General features: G+C 40.6%; 1 protein-coding gene across 3 annotated transcripts in view; it reads right to left on the reverse strand.

Moving 5' to 3' along the window:
• bdh2 (3-hydroxybutyrate dehydrogenase, type 2) overlaps window positions 1–19,955 on the reverse strand; it is a 70,130-nt gene that overhangs the window by 14,567 nt on the left and 35,608 nt on the right. For 2 of the 3 annotated variants that reach the window (XM_078564255.1, XM_078564168.1), the window contains exons 4-9: window positions 18,422–18,518; window positions 12,784–12,892; window positions 8,361–8,421; window positions 4,857–4,970; window positions 3,491–3,549; window positions 1–93 (exon numbers count right to left, since the gene is read on the reverse strand). In XM_078564255.1, coding sequence (XP_078420381.1) covers window positions 1–93; window positions 3,491–3,549; window positions 4,857–4,970; window positions 8,361–8,421; window positions 12,784–12,892; window positions 18,422–18,518 — 533 coding nt within the window. The remainder of the gene's footprint in view (window positions 94–3,490; window positions 3,550–4,856; window positions 4,971–8,360; window positions 8,422–12,783; window positions 12,893–18,421; window positions 18,519–19,955) is intronic. The other variant, XM_078564341.1, reaches the window with a different exon arrangement.

A 19,955-nucleotide genomic window follows, 5' to 3' on the forward strand; every position in this document is an offset into this window, starting at 1 on the left:
TTCATCAGATGCCAGGTACACACAAAGGTGGGCCACCTCCTCAGCAGTGGCCATTCTACCAGTCTTCTGTCTCTCCAGGAATTGTTGCAAAGCCTGGATGGGAGGAAATACCAGTTGTTTAAATATACAGTTGTCGTGCTTAGTACAAATATGAAGATTTTGGATATTATGGACTGTGAGATCATACTTTATGAAAGTGGCCACAAAACTTGTTAAGATGGCTGCAACATAACATGTGACTATGGATATTTAAACTCTGAACAGGATTTTATTCTGTGGCCAATATTTAGTTAAACATGGACCTGAATAAAGGAAATTTGCAACCACCTGTGAAGTTTAAACATCCCATTGTTTAAAGATGAACCAGTGTTTGAGGAAAATGGGATCTCTAAACTGTTGGTCTCAGAGTGTCACATTGGACAAAGAAGAATATTTGAGCTGAAATTGGAGCACAGATAAGAGTGAATGACTATTGTTAACTGCTTTTGTATCGTGGTGGTCTGGACCCCAGAAGTGTTAACCCAGCAGTCTGAAACTAACTTTCGGGAACTGCAGTATAATACAACCTGAACAAAGCAAATCTGACAGCAAGAAACATCTGAAACAACAGAAACATCTGAAATATCTGAACCATCATAGCTGAAAGTCTTCTAATAGAGCCAAAGTACTGTACTTGTTTCAGTCTCCAAGTCCACCTGAGAACCAATGTCCTGGCTATTTGTCTCCAAGAGGTTTTGCAGCTTCATGAGAATTCTTTGTTTCTAAAAGATCTTTACTCCAACTAAGGCATTATCAGGCCTGCATTGATACAGAAACTTGGCTTTTTGTTTTATAATTACGGTTTTAACTTCATCTATATTTAATCTTTGCGTGTGATAGTGTGAGTGAGACAAGTGATTGAGATTTCACGGTTTAAATATCCAGGGCAAGTGTGTGATAATAAATAACCACCTTTATTTTTAAAAATCACCAAAAAGCCTGCTGCTGGAATTTATTTTAAATTAGAAAAAATCATTCTGTGGGTAAGGAATTCACACGCCTTACACACAAACATCCTGATTACAGACCAGAATAGACCACACAAATTCTGTCTGTAACAGTGTTATATACAAAAAACATACAGAGATAATTGTCCTAACAGGTTTTGTTACCATAGTCTTGCTAAAGTCTCTGGATAGATTTACTCAAAATGGGAACATGTTCAGTGAGAATGAATATACAAAACTAATCAACAAACTTATCGAAATAAAGCAGACTTTAATATAAACAGCAACTTGCTAGGGGCCAAGAATGCCTCATCACGGAGATAGTTGAAAAGACTACTACAACTTTTATGGGAAAAAAGGATAAGTCAAACATCGGAAGTCGCAGGACAATGGGGAGAAGGCAGGACAGTGGTCCAGTTTTTCAGTATTTGAACAAATAACTGACAGAGCCATGATGGGCCAAATGGCCTCCTCCTGTGCTACAAACATTCATGATTCTATGGTTCAAAGATTGCATCAACCAAATGATGGAAATTATGTGATGAATAATTAACAAAAATTGCATTTTTATTCTCAGCCTAGCAAGGAAGGTCAAAAATTTTATCCCTACAAATGGTATGAGCCATTAATACATAACGAAACTGATAATGTAAAAGCAACAAAATAAAGACTGCATTCATATAATACCCCCTTACTCATGGTGTGTGTAGTCAGTGTTTTAAGTGGCAATTGCAGCAGCCAACTGGCATATAGCAAGCTCTCACAAACATAGGTGAATGACCAGCTAAACTATTTTGGGTGGCATTGATCAGAAGATTAATGTTGGCCAGGGTTGCCATGAGATATATATTAATATCCACCAAAGTTAAGCTGACTGGCCTGTAGTTGCTGGGAACAACACCTACCATGTATTGTAGAGAAAGAGAGAATAATGAATTGTTATCTCGGGGTGTCAGTGAAGTACTTTCTGCACTGTCTCCAGGTCCTGCCTCTCCATACCTGGCAGCATCTTTTGCAACGCCCAGGCACTGCTGAGGAACAGCTTTTCCTTTTTCATTCCCACCTTTTAAAAAATTTATTCGCTCTTGGGATGTGGGCGTCGCTGGCTGGACCAGCATTTATTGCCCATCCTTAATTTCCCTTGAGAAGGTGGTGGTGAGCTGCTGCAGTCCATGTGGTGTAGGTACACCCACAGTGCTGTTAGGGAGGGAAGCATCTTTCAGGAGCTTGCCTGTCATTCGTTTCATAAAAGAAATTCTCCTTCTAGCATGCTGGAAAGAAGCCACCAAGGAATGCAGTCTTGTTTTACGAGGTGAACTTTAATCTCCTGGCTGACCTTCCAGAAGCGGGTTGGTTTCTGGTCGGATCAACCAATGCTTATGTTTCTCTTGTGTTTCATGCTGCCAGTTCCACAGAGTGGCCGAGCATTACAGGTGTGCACATTGTAAGAGTCGATGAGGCAAGCATGTGTCAACGTTCAGAGCTGGCAACAGGTTCATATACAGCAGCAAAATACTGCAGATTCTGGAAATCTGAAACAAAAACAGAAAATACTGGAAATACTCAGCAGGTCAGCTAGCATCTGTGGAGAGAGAAATAGAGTTAGCATTTCAGGTCGATGACCTTTCATCAGAACTGGGAAAGACAGAAATGTAATAGGTTTTGAGCAAATGAAAGTGGGGAGGGGGGAGGAAGAACAAAAGGGAAGGTCTGTGATAGGGTGGAAGGTAGGAGAGATTAAATGATAAAAGGCTTCATGGTGCAAAATCCAAAGGCAGTGGCAATGGGTATAGTGAAGAAACAAAAGATGTGTCTAGATGAGGTGTGAATGGCTGGATAGCAGCTGTCTAAATGCAAAGCAAAATAATAGGCGAGGAGGAATTTCTTCTCCCAAAGGGTCATTCTTTGGAATTATCTTCCCCAGAGATCAGTGGAGGCTGGGACAGTGAATATGTTCAAAGCTGAGTTGGACAGGTTTTTGATCTCAAGGGAGTCCAGGATTATGGGGGGCAGACAGGGAAGTGGAGTTAAGGCCACAATCAGATCAGCCAAGATCTTATTGAATGACGGAACAGGTTCAAGGGGCCAAATGGCCTACTCCTGCTCCTATTTCTTGTGATCTTATGACTTAAAATAAAGAAACAAGAAAATACAAACCAGATGTAAAAAAAGCACAAAAACAAAATGGAAGCAGAGGTTATGATCATTGAGTTCAACAATTTTAGATCTGCCTGACCTGCTGAGTATTTCGAGCATTTTCTGTTTTTATAACTAGCAATCACCTGCCTCCAAAAATTAAAACCGCATGAATCTGCCTATATGAATCTGTCAACTACATCTATTTATTAGTAAGCCACTGTTCATCATTTACTCTAACACTAATTCCACAATTCCAACTTCTCAATGGGTAAACTACCTTCTAAAATAGCAAAGATAGGGCTACACAATTAAAGCCCATTGAAGCTCGGAGTGTGATATGGTGTTAATAACCCTTATACATCTACCTGTTGTGGATTTGGCTGAGCTTGGATTCTCTCTCTCAGGGATGGCGTGTCTACAGTACCTTGGAAATAAAAACAATAAAATATTGTATGACATCACCATATAATTGTAACATATTTCTTGTGATAAGAAACACTTCATGTTGTGCTGAAAACAAAGGCTGTACTGACAGATGGTAAACAACACACTACTTACTACATAGAATTACACAGAAATTTGGCTGAACTAGTCTGTGGTGGTGTTTATGCTCTACATGAGATCCCTCCCACATTTCCCCATCTCACCCCATCAACATCTCCATCATGTGTTTATCCAACTTTCCCTTAAAAGCTTCTTTGCTATTCACCTCAACTAGTCCTTGTGGTGTCAAGTTCCACATTCTCACCATCCTCTGGGTATGGAAGTTTCCCCTTATCCCTGATTCCACATGTTCTGACTTTAGTCAAGAGCCTGCGATGCTGTAATTTATCGAAAGCCTTTTGAAAATCCAAATATATTATGACTACTGCACTACCCTCATCTACTTTTTCTGTTATTTCTTGAAAGTATTGAAAAAGGTTGGTCAAACATGAGCATTCATCAAGCAACTAAAGCATTCTCTTTGAAATCTGTACTGACTATTCTTGGATGTTTCTCTATTACATCTTGGAGTAAGGATTCCATTATCTTTTCTATTGCCGATGTTAGGTTAACTGGGTATAGTACCTTGGTGTTGTTCTATCTCTCTTTTTATATATAGGAATCACATTAGCTAGGTAGCCAGGAGGCACCAGCAGAGCAAAGACATTTTTCAAGGGAAAGGGAAGATCATTACTTTCAGAGGAGGAAGGTAAGAGCATCAGCTGTGACAGCACAGGTTTTTCTTCCTTGACCTCCAGTTCATCCTCCTCTTCTTTCTCTATTTGTGGTCCACTCCTGTCCAGTTATCCTTCATGATTCATTTTCTACATCCCAATGGAGCCACGACACATGAAGCTGATTCTACTCAAGCTTGCCTCATCCTTCATGTCAGCCAGCACAGATACGATGGGCAGAGTGGCCTCCTGTGCCGTAAATTTTTCTACATTTTCTAAATTTCTGAAAAGCAGGAAGGTGCAGGGATATGGAGAGAGCAGGGGAGCACCAGTACATGAATTGCTCCTTACAAGAGCCAACACCAACACAATGGGCCGAATAGCTGCCTTCTATGCTGTGACGATTCTATGATTCTAAGATGTGGGGTGTTATAGGTAAGATAATGCAAATGTGAGGAACGGAAATGTCATAATGATGCGAATGAAAGGGTACAAGAGATTTGCCATGGAGACAGGCAATGTTCATACAACCAGGAAAGTCCTGATAAAATGAGAAAGAAAGTTTCACGTTTACCAGGGCATACACAGTTGCATCTTATGCCTTGTTCAATGAAGTCTGCAGCAACAGACTTAGTCAGTCCAATAACAGCTGCCTTGGAGGTACCGTACACACATCTGTTTACAACGCCTGTAAGGAATATATGAAGAGCCATTAACAGAATAATTCTCTTTCCAAAAAAATCCACAAAACCTCTTACAGAAATAAACAATGAAACACCAGGCATTGAATATCAAAAAACATAATCTGAACAGTCAGTTCTATCTAAATTTATAGTGAAAAATCCCTCAAACACTAATGCACATTCCGACTGCCAGTGGTGTGAAATCTAGTTTGCCATCTTGTTTATTTAACATTCTGTATATATTTTGCTAGACTTAAGCAATCCATTGATATCAACTGCACTGAACAACAGAAAACTGATTTTGCCAAATAAAAAGACAAAGAATGTGGAAAGCTTGGGACCTTCCAGTTACACTCTCCACACTGGGTCAAAATGTGCCATCTAAGCAATAATATTTTCTAAAATCATACAGACAATGAAGTGTTGGATATACAATTAAACTACAGTTCACAGATAAAACAATTTTTTCATCCAGCACACCTCTCTAAAATACAAATTATTTTAGTAATCTAGTAAACATAGGCTCTTTCATTCAGCAGGATCATTTTGGAAAATGAAAAAAGATTGGGAGAATGTAGGAGGAGAATTGATACTGTTCATTCTCAATGGTTAAACATAGGAACATAGGAGCAGGAGTAGGTCATTCAGCCCATCGAGCCTGCTCCACCATTCAATAAGATCGTGGCTGATCTTGTGTTTCAAACTCCACATTCCCATTTACCACTGGTAACCTTTGATTCCCTTACCTAATGTTATGACCAAGCAGTTGGTAAAGCTGAGTTATTTAAAAATCCCAGAGGGAAACTCTAAACAACTTTCATAACCTATAATTTTAAGTGTTTTTTGAGATGCGACTCTAAATTCAGGAATCAGACCACCAGTTCTCGAGGTATTACATTAAACTAAAAACCATTTTATTATTTTACACAGGTTAAAATATATATACACATGGCTACAAATTACTACTATCATAACTTTTAACAAATTCCCAAACTAATCTCCATTAAGGCAACTGCAACCCATAGATTTAACCAGACACCAGACAAAGTATTTTCACCTTACAAATTCAAATTGAGGTTCTTTTCACTTTGGTTCCTGTGGAAACAGCTGGAGGTTTACAGCTGCTTTTGATCTCACATTGCCTCTGCCCTGCACACACAAAACTGCTGAAGTTATACCTACCAGCCCCATTGAATGTAAATTCTCATTGTATCACCAGCCTCTTTAAGCTCCATCTTTTAACAATAAAACCCCTTTCATAGTACCAATTTTATTAGTAATATAAACATATTGCTTGGTATCTGCTAGCTAGGTGATAGTTTTCACCCCACTTCTTGAATGCTCTATTCAAAAAATGCAAATGCCCTCTACCTCTCTTACATTTCAAAACTAGTACACATCAAAGCACCCAGACTAGCTGGCTTTAATCCAATTAAGACACACCCACAGACTAAACCTCTATTTTAAAAGAAACATATTTTCCAATAATATATACATTAATAACTTCATGACACCTAACAAGAATCTATATACCTCTGCCTTAAAAATATTCAATGACCCTGCCTCCACCACCTTCTGAGGCAGGGAGTTCCAAAGTCCCACAACCCTCCAAGAGAAAAATTTCTCTTCATCTCTGTCCTAAAAGGGTGATGCCTAGCTTTAAACCAGCACCCCCTAGTTCTGGACTCACCCAAAAGGGGAAACATCCTTTCCATGTCCACTTTGTCAAGACTGTTCAGGATCTTATATACTTCAATCAAGTCATCCCTCACTCTTCTAAACTCCAGTGGAAACAAGCCCAGTCTGTCCAACCTTTCTTGATAAGACAACCAACTCATTCCTGGTGTCAATCTAGTAAATCTCCCCTGAACCACCTCCAATGCATTTACATCCTTCCTTAAATAAGGAGTCCAAAACTGCACACAGTATTCAAGGTGTGGTCTCACCAACGTCCTGTATAACTGAAGTATAATATCCTTACTTTTATGTTCAATTCCTCTCATAATAAAGGATAACATTCCCATTAACCTGCTGTACCTGCATACTAACTTTTTGTGACTCATGTACTAGAACACCTAGATCCCTCTGCACCTCGGAGTTCTGCAACTGTTCTCCGTTTAAGTAATACTCTGCCTTTTTATTCTTCTTTCCAAAGTGAACAACTTCACATTTTCCCACGTTACATATTCCATCTGCCAGATTTTTGCTCACTCACTCAACCTATTTATATCCATCTGCAACCTCCTTATGTCCTCTTCACAACATATTTTCCTACCTATCTCTGTGTCATCTGTAAATTTAGCTCCCATGTCTTCGCTCCCCTCATCTAAGTCATTGATATAAATTGTAAAAAGTTGAGGCCCCAGCTCAGACCCCTGCGGACTCTATTCGTCTGTTAATTCATTGCCACAGAAGGCTGTGGAGGCCAGGTCATTGAGTGTATTTAAGACCGAGATAGATAGGTTCTTGATTGGTAAGGGGATCAAAGGTTATGGGGAGAAGGCGGGAGAATGGTGTTGAAAAACTTATCAGCCATGATTGTATGGCGGAGCAGACTCGATGGGCCGAATGGCCTAATTTCTGCTCCTATGTCTTATGGTCTTATGGTCACATCCTGCCAATCACAAAAAGACCTATTTATGCATACATGCATATTGTAACTGCATCCCCTGGTTCTAGACTAAACCAGGGGAAACATCTTACCTGTATCTACTCTGTCTATCCCTGGCTATTTAAGTATTTTGTAGGTTTCAATGAGATAGACACATATCTCACACATACAGTGTCATTTCAGAAAAGTTTATATTTATATATATAATGCAATTAATGTAGAAAAATATCCCAAGGCATTTCACTGAAGTACAAGCAAGGAAATGGACTACAAGCCAAACAAGAAGATACCAGTAGGGTTGATTAAAAGCTGGCTCAATGAAGTAAGTTTTAAAGGAGTGTCTTGGATTAGGTGAAAGATCTAAGGTGACAGAAAGTATTCTGCCAAAGGCAGGCTGTACAGAGAGGGATTGCAGTAAAGTCAGAATCAGAAGACTGGAGTGATTTGGGATGTTCTAGGAGGTTATAGATTAGGGAAGAAGAGGGCCATGAAGAGATTTAAACACCAAAATCAGAATTTTAAATTTAATGCTCTAGGGGATTGGGAGCCAATGTAGGTCAGCAAATTGGGTGATCAGGACTAGGTTTGTGATTGGATAAGGGCAGCAGAAAGTTCAATGGTCTGTTGTTGCAGTATTAAGAGGAAATAAGCAGCCAAATCAGATTGTGCGCACTGGAAATGATGCATTTGAAGAAAAGATGAAGTGAGAACTAATCAGAAAGGCAGCCTGTCCTGCTTTTCTGTCAGAATGTGAGATATGTGGTGACAGTGCCAAATCATTCACCTTTGATGCTGGATACGACAGAGGACATATTGATGATGTTGCCAGACTTCCGAGCAAGCATCTGCATTTAAAAAGAAAACCGATGAAAGAAACAGGATAAGCATACTGATTCAGATAGTGATTGGTACAGACTTAACTGGCAAAATTCATCTCCAGACCAAATTTCAATCTCAATTACAGCTGTTATATAGAATAGGAATAAATTCCAAGTAAATTGACAGACTTTTTTTACCTAAAGCCTTCCTTGATAAAAAATTGTAAATTGATTTAAACAAAATATCTGTGACTGTCATCAAAGCATACTTAACTATGACAAGTTTAAAAATACGCCAGTAGCTGAAGCCCAAATGCAAATGATCCTTAAAGGAAGGAAAAGGCAACATTTACTGAAACAAAACAGCCTCACTCAATGGGAGAATGAAGGTTGGCCTTTCTTTTTCATTTGTTCATGGAATATGAGCAATACTGGCTAGGCCAGGATTTATTGCCCATCTCTAATTGTCCTTGAGGTGGTGGTAGTGAGCCACTTTCTTGAACCTCTGCAGTCCATGTGGTGTAGGTACACCCACAGTGTTGTTAGGGAGGGAGTTTCAGGATTTTGACCCAGTGACAGTGAAGGAACGGTGATATATTTCCAAGTCAGGATGGTGAGTGATTTGGAGGGGAACTTGCAGGTGGTGGTGTCCCCATCTATCTGCTGCCCTTGTCCTTCTAGGTGGCAGAGGTCATGGATTCAGAAGATGCTGTTTAAGGAAGTTTGACAAGTTGCTGCAATGCATCTTAAATATGGTCAACATTATTGCCACTGTGTGCATTGGTGGTGGAGGAAGTGAATGTTTAAAGTGGTGGATGGGGTGCCAAGCAGCTACTTTGTCCTGGATAATGTTGAGCTTCTTGAGTGTGTTGGAGCTACACTCATCCAGGCTGGGTCAAAATCCTGAAACTCCTTCCCTAACAGCACTGTGGGTGTACCTATACCACAGGGACTGCAGCAGTTGAAGAAGGCAACTCACCACCACCTTCTCAAGGGCAATTAGGGATGGGTGATAAATGCTGGCATAGCCAGTGATGCCTACATCCCATGAATGAATAAAAAAAATTGGGGAGTATTCCATCACATTCCTGACTTGTGCCTTATAGATGGTAGACAGACTTTGGGGAGTTACTTGCTGCAGAATTCCCAACCTGTGACTTGCTCTTGTAGCCACAGTATTTATATGGCTGGTCCAGTTCAAGGAGCCTTAACAAAATTGTGTAAATGGGAATCAGGGGAATACTCTCCACTGGATTAGAGTCATATCTAGCACAAAGGAAGGTGGTTGTTGGAGGTCAAACATCTCAGTCTCAGGATATGACTGTAGGAATTCCTCAGGGTAGTGTTCTAGGCCCAACTGTCTTCAGCTGCTTCATCAATCTTCTTATCTATTATGCACATAATTGCCAAGCAATTGTTAAGGCTCCTCACAATTTTGTTAAGGCTCCTTGAACTGGACCAGCCATATAAATACTGTGGCTACTGGTATAGTTTAGTTTCTGGTATTTGGGATTTTAAAAATTAAAAGTAGAAGTTTTATTAACAAGAAGAAAACTTAAGACCACAAGATTACAGTTTCACAGTTAAAATTAGTCTTACAAAACATTGCTCCAAAAGACTCCCTACTTGGTCAGACCATAAGAAAATACCTTCCAGGCAACACTGCCTTATAGATGTTTAACTATAAAAATCCACTAGTATTACCCAAGGCAAACTGTTGTAGCTTTAATAAAAGCATACCACATGACCTCTTAAACTCTCTTCCGCTCTGCTGTGGAAATCCAAGACTTCAGAACAAGGCTGCTTTTTGCAGCCCAAGACTGCTTTTTGCAGCTCAAGACTTTTCTGGATTGACTGGATGGTTGTATCAAACTGCATCTTTTCCCAGTCTAGAGCTGTTTCTAGGAGATCTTCCTCACATAGCCAACAGCCCTTAGTACCTCTAAAAGACCTATTTCCCCATTTCATCTCAGGTTCCATTGTTCTCACACCTCTTTGAAACTCAAATCCTTCCAAATGTAAGAACTTCCATGTTTCTATTTTGTCTTTGCTTTCGGGTCAATAAAAATGTAATACACCCTCTTCTGTTTACCCATGGAACTCCTTTGAGATGCAAACATGTTTCTTGATACCTCTGACCTCCCTTTGATATTCAAATGAACTCTCAACTTATCTAAAAATGCAAATATTAGATCCAACCTATTTACTTGTACCTCAAACCCACCATAATATCTCATTACAAATGCATACCTAACAATTCTATCCTTCCATGTCTTAAACCTCCCAGACAATCTGTCTCTAGTAACCTTTCCCCACCTTAATTAAATCACTTACACACACACAACCTTCTTCACAGAATAAACAATATTCCCCAAAAATATTTTAAAAATCCATTCTCATAATAGTTAACATCAAGACCATCGTGCCACCATTTAATTACAACATACTCCACAATAACCCCACTAATAAATAAAGTGGATAAGAATCATTTTGCAAAGTTAAAAGGTGGTGTCAGTTCAATAAACCAATATACCATAACATTAGCTTTTAAAAGAGGCAAAAACCTAAAAGATCTATTAGTCAGGAGCAGAGTAAAGATACAAGCTACCCCATTTCCCAGCCCTCCTACCCGCCACCATCCCCCTCCCCCCGACTCATTTGGCATGCCATTGAATTGACCTCTGTGTGTGTGTAAGACCAGATGGATGCTCCTCATTATCAGCACTAAAGTTAAATTCCATCCTGTCCTTACCCATCGTCTCCACACTTTTTTTAACTGGATGGTGGCTGTTCTTTAGCTCAAGGACACCGGCCTCAAATTTTATTGGGAGTCAGGAACAGTGTGTGCGAGCCTGATAGTGGATTGCAGACCAGGACTGTTCAGGTCGATAGATGCCCTGCCAATTTTAACATCAGAGCCTCATTTACCGCCTGGCTGGTGAATGGGAGCGGGAATTTTGCGGCAGGGCCTGTGGGGATGGTTCCTGACAGTCAATAGGATGGGGTGAGGGGACAGCTCTGAATGTGATCAGAGATTGAGGCTGGAGCTGGACAAGCCCAAGGGTTCCTTACAGGGCTCGGGGGAAGCACACCTGCTACCCCTGGCCCACAAAAGGTAGTAAAAGAAGCAAATTGTAGCCTTTTCCAGCAGTTGGTGCCTCTCGACATGATTCTGCTGCCTGGATGCGAGACTCTCCTTGACGAGAAGTCAACATAGTGTCATGGTGCCAAAAGTGTCATCAGGCGTAACTACTGAATAGTATGTCAGCCCCCATCTTTAACGGGACCCTCATTGTTGGCACAGTTCATGATATAAAAATCGTGGTGGCTGGCAACATGACAGATTGGAGCCGCTGCCATGCCGGTGCTCAGGCTGATTTACCACCACTCACTTTCCCGCTGCTCCTCCAATCACAGGCTGTTTCTCTCCCATGCTTGCTGTTGATAGGCTAACTAGTGAGCTGCAGTTGAGCCTATCAACAGCAAGTGTAGGAGAGAAACAGCCTGTGATTGGAGGAGCAGCTCCTCACAGTTTCTGTCACTTCCACATACAGGCATGACCTTTCCCACACAGGTTGCCCCCATGTTTGAACTTTCCAGGGCTTCTGGGGGTTCTCGATGGCGAATTCACCCCCCGCCGTTTGAGCCCTGCTAAGGGGCACTAGTGAACCAGATGAGTTTTTATGACAGTCCAGCAGTATCATCACCATTACTACCAGATTTATTTAATTGAACTTAAATTCCCCAGCTGCCTTGGTGGGATTTGAACTTTCACCTCCAGATCATTAGTCCAGGCCTCTGTATGACTAGGGCCAGTACATAACCACAATGCTACAGCAGCCATTGAAACTGATTACTATAATAAATAAGATATGGGACTAATTGATAAGATTCAATGGGAAAATTAGGATATTAATGGGATGAGCTGCAGTGAGAGAGTTAACACTTATGGTTTAGTTATAACCATGTTTATGAGCATAGCCCCTCTCCCATGGCGCAGTTAAGGTGGTGGTGAAGGAATAGCTCCAAGAAAGTTCACAACTTACATTCATTGTGAACATGACATATACCCTGCTTGTGTGGAGAATAAATAGCAATACAGACTGGTTGGGCTGAATGACCGGTTTCTGTGATGTAGTAACTGTATAATTCTATGTTCTTCTTATACAGGACTCTCACTTTATTACCATGATACTGCTGCCACATCAGCTGCTTATTTGCCCAACTGGTTATTGTTACTAAGATGGAAATTTCTCTGTCTTCTCAGTAAAATACCCTGGTAGTCAGGATCTTTATATTAATTTATGCAAACAATTGAATGGTATCACTACGTGTTGCCAGTGCTAGAATAGTAAGGTCTGCCATTCACTGGGTTCCAGAGAGGCTTACCTTAGGTAAAAAGGTTCTGATCATCAAATACATGCTGCGAACGTTAAGGTTCATGGTAAAGTCCCAGTCTTTGTCTTCACATTCCAAAATTGTGCCATGATGGACAAAACTAGGGAAAAAATAACACAGAATGAAAGGCAGTAAAAACAAAACAGTTTTTAGTTGATCTCTACGGTAACAAAATAAATAACCAACAAAAATACACTAACAAATAAACAAGCAGATACAGCAAGAAACAAGTGAAGAGGGCACTCAATGGAGTGCATACCTCTGCAATGCCATGTTAACTCGAGGTATTCCAATTACACAGTTCTTCTTTGAGGCTTTTCCCTGCCTGGTTGATACTCTGCAATTACAAATCTGAAAAAGAAATCTTTTTATTAATCTCTCCCATCTTACTAAGGACGCTTCATGGTTATCCACATCCAACAATCTGCTCTGAAAACTCTGCTCACATTTAGACAGCTGTGACAATCCACAACATTCTAAAACAATCAACAACATTCTAAATAAAACAACTCACAACATTCTAGAAAAAAGTCAATTCATGGATCCTTTAAAAAATTCCGGAATCAGATCTCCATCTTCGCCAAAAACTAATCAGTTCTTCTTTGGGCCATATCATACCTATGTACCAAGTTTCACTGAAATCTATCCTTTAGTTTTTGATCTATACAGTTTACAAACAAACAGACTAACAATCAAGGGGGAAACATTACCTCTGCCTACCTTCAACCCTTCACTAACAGCTCCTTGCAAAATGAGTAGACTGACTCTGCACGACTATAATGTTCACGAAGAACAAAGTGTGACAGCACTGTCCATTCTCCTTTAGTACAGTAAACTCTCTAAGTTGAACAAGCTGAAGACATTAAATGGTAACTAAAGTGACAAAAAATTGATTCAGTACTTAAGAGTTAATATATCCCCAAGCATTTATCCAGAATTATCTTTTGCTGGTACTAGCATACCTGTCAAACATACAAACATACAAAATAGGAGTTGGAGTAGGCCATTCGGCCCCTAAAGCCTGTTTCACCATTCAATAAGAACATGGCTGATCTGATTGTAACCTCAACTCCCCTTTCCTTCCTACCTCTGTCAATTATACACATACCTAAAGAACACAATGGTGCCAATAATGGACTCTGTGCCATTTAATATAGAATGTTTTTGTTCTTTGAGCAATTCTGAATGGTACATCTTAAAATTTCCATTTGAGTGATAACAGGACACTGAATATTCATAAAAACAAAAAGCTAAAAGCTACTGCGGATGCTGGAAATCCAAAACAAAAACAGAATTACCTGGAAAAACTCAGCAGGTCTGGCAGCATCGGCGGAGAAGAAATCAGTTAACGTTTCGAGCCTTCATGGCCCTTTGGCAGAACTGAAGCATAGTTAGAAGAAGGGAGAAATATAAATTGGTTTAAGGTGGGGGGGGGTGGTGGGGTGGTGGGGGGAGAGAGAGACACATTGAGGGTGTGGTGATTGTGCAGATGAGCAGATAATCCTGCGGTCTGTCCGCAAGAAAGACCCAAACCTCCCTGTCGCTTGCCATTTTAACACTCCACCCTGTTCTCTTGCCCACATGTCTGACCTTGGCTTGCTGCATTGTTCCAGTGAAGCCCAACGCAAACTGGAGGAACAGCACCTCATCTTCCGACTAGGCACTTTACAGCCTTCCGGGCTGAATATTGAATTCAACAACTTTAGATCTTAAACTCCCCCTCCCCCCATCCCCACCCTGTTTCTTTCCCCCTCCCCGCCCCGCTTTTTTTTCAATAATTTATATAGATTCTTCTTTCCCCACCTATTTCCATTATTTTTAAATCCAAAACTAAAACCTTGTTAGCCTTTCCACCCCACCCCCACTAGAGCTGTACTTTGAATATCCTGTCCTCCATTCTTAATTAGCACTTTTCTCAGACAAAACACCTCTTTGACCCTTTTGTCTGTGACATCTTTTGATTATCTGCTCATCTCCACAATCACCACACCCTCAATGTGTCTCTCTCTCCCCCCACCACCCCCCCCCACCTCCCCCCCCACCTTAAACCAATTTATATTTCTCCCTTCTTCTAACTATGCTTCAGTTCTGCCGAAGGGCCATGAAGGCTCGAAACGTTAACTGATTTCTTCTCCGCCGATGCTGCCAGACCTGCTGAGTTTTTCCAGGTAATTCTGTTTTTGCACTGAATATTCATGACAGTTCACCTGCAGTGCCTGTACCTGGCCTAGTGCCAACCTGAAGATCCCTGGCAGCACCTGTCCAAAACGGGTTCGGAGTTTCTGAGTGCTATTCTGCCACAGCTGGAACATTAACTCTTTCCTCTCATTTATTTAGGTCTTTAATGTGAACTGGAAGTGTCAACTAATTGTTTAAATATACTAACTTTACGTTACAGAACAAAGCCAGTTTCATATCCTGTTGGTGATAATGAATAAACACAATGTTCCTGGTTTCTGCTCAAGGAGGGAGAGCTATTGTATTGAAAGTTGTTTGAAGAACAGAAAGTTTCAATACCTATTACACATAGGACCAAAGTCTCTCATCCACTGATGGTGTTAAGATCTTTCAGTTCAAATCAATTTCACTTTATTATCCATACAGAATTAATTTCGGGTACATTTCTCGTTCATTAAAAAATTACATATAATTGAATAATAACAATAAAAAGAAAAAAGTTACCTTATTACAGAGGTTTAACCTTAAATAAAATATGTATTAAAAACTAATTTAATGCATCAAAATAATCAGTCAGTAAGTGAGTGCACATCCTCATCCATACATCAAACTCCTGTTAAAGGTTCTTATAGAGAAGGACACAAATGGGTTCAGGAACCGATTTGTCCTGCACCTGAGGGATTGTAGCCTTTTCCCTGAGCACATCCAGTAATATGAGGACAAGGGGTGATTCTCATTGTTTGTGACACTCTTTACTTTCATCAAAATTCTTCGAGACCAGATTTCAACAAAAGATTGCTCATAAATACTGTTCCTGGTTCAATAATCTCTGCACTTTCAAAAGACAACAGTACCAGGAGAGACATTCGAAAATCTCAACTACAGCTTTTTGGAAGAGTTTCGCAAGTGTGGGATCTACTTGAAAGAATTTTAATTTTCTGAGGTAGTATATGTCCCTTAGCCACTGTATCTGTACATTGTTCCCTCCAGTTCAACTTATCATCTATTTAGATAATTGCAGTTAGTAGCTATTTCAATGTCCACATCATGAATAATCATGGGAAAAATATAATTGACTACCTTTTTCCTAAAGTCTATAACTAGTTCTTTAGTCTTGTTTTCGTTCAGTTTAAGAGAATTGCTATTGCACCATTTGATCAACTTCTGTACGGAGTTGCTATAGTTTCCTTTGTTATTCCTGAAGAGACCCACACGTACCACATCATCAGCATACTTCAGGATCGTTATGTCGTTGTGCCCTGATTGACCACCATTTGTGTAGAGGATGAAAAATAACGGTGACAGCACACAGGAATCCAGCAATCATTAACATGGGCTCCAAATAAATCCTGAAAATTTACACTCGTTGGGTCCTGTTGCGAAGGGAATCACTGATCCAAAGTAGGACTGACATCAAGATTTTTCAATTGCTCAATAAGCTTGAATGGCTGCATGGTATTCAAATCTGAAGAGAAATCAACCAAGGTAGCGCGAGCATATTTGCTTAATCTATCCGTGTACTGTTGGATCAGATGTACCAAGGTCAGAACAGCATTGTCCACTGACTTATGAGGTTAATAGGCAATTTGTAACTGAACAATATGTGGAACAAGATCTAAAAGATGCTTTGACACAATGGCCGTAACTTCCACGGAGAAGCAATCTGAGTTGGAACAGTGCGAGAACAGTGCAGTGCAGTGGATTCCCAAGACCTTGTGTCGAGGGCAGCAGAGCTGGAGTAAGGAAGCCACGCCCGCTTTTTACAGCACTAGCTGCCGTAAAGCAAATAGGTTTAAAGGTCCATCCATTTTGAGAAGCCAGGGAGAAGATAAATTTGTAATGTAAGTGGGTAGGATTGGGGGGGTTGGATGGTTCCCAGTGCAGGGCAATCGCCCAGGGGATATTTGAACTCCCCGGGCAATTGCCATGCAATCCTTACCTGGGGACTACTGGGGATTGAGGAGGGCAGTTCCCAAGTGCATCCTTGGGGTACCCCCAGTTATGACGCCCCAAAGCCCAGAAGTTAAGGCCTATGTGCTCAAAACACTTCATGACTATCGATGCAAATACAACTGATTGGTAACCATTCAGCTCAGCAGGCCACAACTTCTTAGCAACCGGAATGATGATGGCTGATTTCCAACAGCAAGGAACAGTATGCACCAAACAATTTCTGAAAGACCAGTGAAAGGAACTGCCAACTGATGATAAAGAACTTTCAGATAATGAACAACAATGGTTCGAGCACAGTATAGTGTGACAGCTTGGACAATGTAAATGAATAAACAACCTTTGATGTGAATGACCTCACCTCAAAAAAACTCCTAGCTCCACTCGTTGATACACAGTTGTGACTTAAATACCATCAGTATTTACACAAATGATAATGCATTGCAATATAGGCCTACCAGTTTAAAGACTTAATGTCAAGAAGAACTAACTCCTTCAAATAAAAGAACACTTTCAGCAAATGACATCTACTTTCAAAGAGCAAACACTAAATTATTTCCCGCGATCCTTAACACTTTGACCGTGGGTCTCATTTGTAGTGTTCCATTGACGGGATTTTCAATTTTTCATCAACAACCTATCAATAACTTACTGCATTATCTTACAGATACTCATTTCACTTTGAAAGCGGGGTCAAAGGCCTGAATTTTTCCCTCATCGGGCACGCGTGATCGGCAGGCCCGGGAGTGGTCAGGAAACAGGCCCCCAACCGCAATTGGCCCCGACGTGATTTCACACTGGCTGGCCAATTAATGGCCAGCCAGCATGAAAAGCGCGCTGAAAAGCTCAGCGCTGCCGGGGAGGGGGTGGGAAGAGGGTGGGTGAATGCTTCCAGTGAGCTCCCTGGAGGCAGACAGCTGCCTCACTCAGGGAGCTGCAGACCTCCAAATAATAAAATGAAGCACAAAAAGCTGCAAAAAAATGTCTATGCAGCATAATCAAGCAAATGAAAGCATACCTCATAAAAATGCTGTCCCCAGATACTTATTTTTGTTTTATTTCCTAATGGAGATTTTATCCCACTCTTGGATGAGGTTTCATCAAAAACGTAAAGGCTGCCTGGCCGATTGGCCCGTCCGCCAACCATAACATTGGGCAGGCCATGAAAAATCGCTGACAGTTGCACCGTTAATGGGTTTAATTGCCCACCTAATTGTCAGCAGGCACTCTTCCGACTGCTGCGCACGCCTGCCGAGCGAAATATCACACAAGTGCACAATGACTCCGGGATGCTCGCCCGACGTCATCTCGCACGATTTTACGCCCATTTGGGTCATGCAAGCACTCGCCCATGAAACATAAAATTCTACCCATACAGTCTCTGAAAGTGACATAAGCTATAAATAAGTGATACTATAAAGGCCAACAAAAGGCAAACATCCATTCTTTGGTCAACAGAAGCTTTACTCCAAAATGTATTTAAATTTAATATCTTTATTACCCTGCACAATTGAACAGGATGTCAATTTTCTCAATTTCCTTGGCCAACTTTTCGACTTGTTCTTTCTGAGTCACATCTAACACTTTAGTTTCAATACCTGTTGGGAAGCAAAAACATTTAACAGAGATTCAGGTTAATTTATTGTTTAACAACAGGAGGGCAATAATGGTTGATTCACAAACACACCGTTCATATAACAATGAATTACTGTGGAGGAATAAAATACATGTGTAATTGGGAATGAAATAAAATACACGTAATTGTGAATGAAATAAAATACACCTTTATTTAAGAGAGAAATAAACTTAAAATACATGTATAATGTAATTTACTGTAGACTGTCCCCTAACAGTCACGCATCCAGCACATAAATTAGTAAATCAAAGGGCCAGAGCTACCTTCCCAGACTAAGGGGCTCCGGATGTCATATACGGTGGCAAAACCTAAGGGAAAAAACTATTGTGTGTGTGCATTGCCCGGGATATGTAACCAATTATCACTGTCTATTTGCTAAACCATTGACATTGTCCTGTCTATTTGCTGAACCATTGACATTGTCCTGTCTAATCATTAAACCATTAACACTGATCGCTATCTTTTTGAAACCATTTGAAACTATTGCAATTGCCCAAGTTTCTGTCACGAACCTTTTGCTATATCTATGTGTGTAAAGAGGTGTTAGACAGAGACTGGTTCGCTCCGTTGTATGCGACTAGGCTCTCCGTGATATCACGGCTTTAATAAAGACTTCCTAGACAAACCTCCAGGTTCTGAGTGTTCACTCCGTTTTTCCGCGACAATTACATAAGATATATGGCACAGAAACAAATCATAAAAGCAAAATACTGCAGATGCTGGAAAACTGAAACAAAAACAGAAAATGCTGGAAAAACTCAGCAGGTCTAACAGCATCTGTGGAGACAAAAACAGATTAACATTTCGAGTCTGTATGACTCTTCTTCAGAGCTAAAGAGATGTAAAAATGTGGTGAAATATACACTGTTTAAGGGGGTGAAGCAGGTGAAGCTGGATAGAAGGCCAGCGATAGGTGGGGTCAAAGGAGAGATTGCCAAAGATGTCATGAACAAAAGGACAAAGGGGTGTTAATGGTGGTGGTGCTGGCTAAAGGAGGTGCTGATGGTGGCATTAAGGTAAGAAAGCAGAATGTGATAATAGCAGGACGAGGGTAAGCACTCTGGAAAGAACAACATGAACAAGTGACAGATGGCCCTTGTGGGGGTGGGGCGGGGGGAGGGGATGGTGGTGGGAAAGAAGATTGAAAATAGGATAAAAGGTGGGGATAAAACAATGAATAAAAATGAAATAAAAATGTGGATAAAGAGTAAAAATTAAAAAGTGAAAATGAATATTCAAAAAAGGGATGAGGATGGAGGAGAGAGTTCATGATCTAAAATTGTTGAACTCAATATTCAGTCCGGGAGGCTGTAAAGTGCCTAGTCAGAAGATGAGGTGCTGTTCCTCCAGTTTGCGTTGAGCTTCACTGGAACATTGCAGCAGGCCAAGGACGGACATG

This window comes from Cetorhinus maximus, chromosome 1 (assembly GCF_964194155.1).
Source record: "Cetorhinus maximus chromosome 1, sCetMax3.hap1.1, whole genome shotgun sequence".
Classification (NCBI taxonomy): domain Eukaryota; kingdom Metazoa; phylum Chordata; class Chondrichthyes; order Lamniformes; family Cetorhinidae; genus Cetorhinus; species Cetorhinus maximus.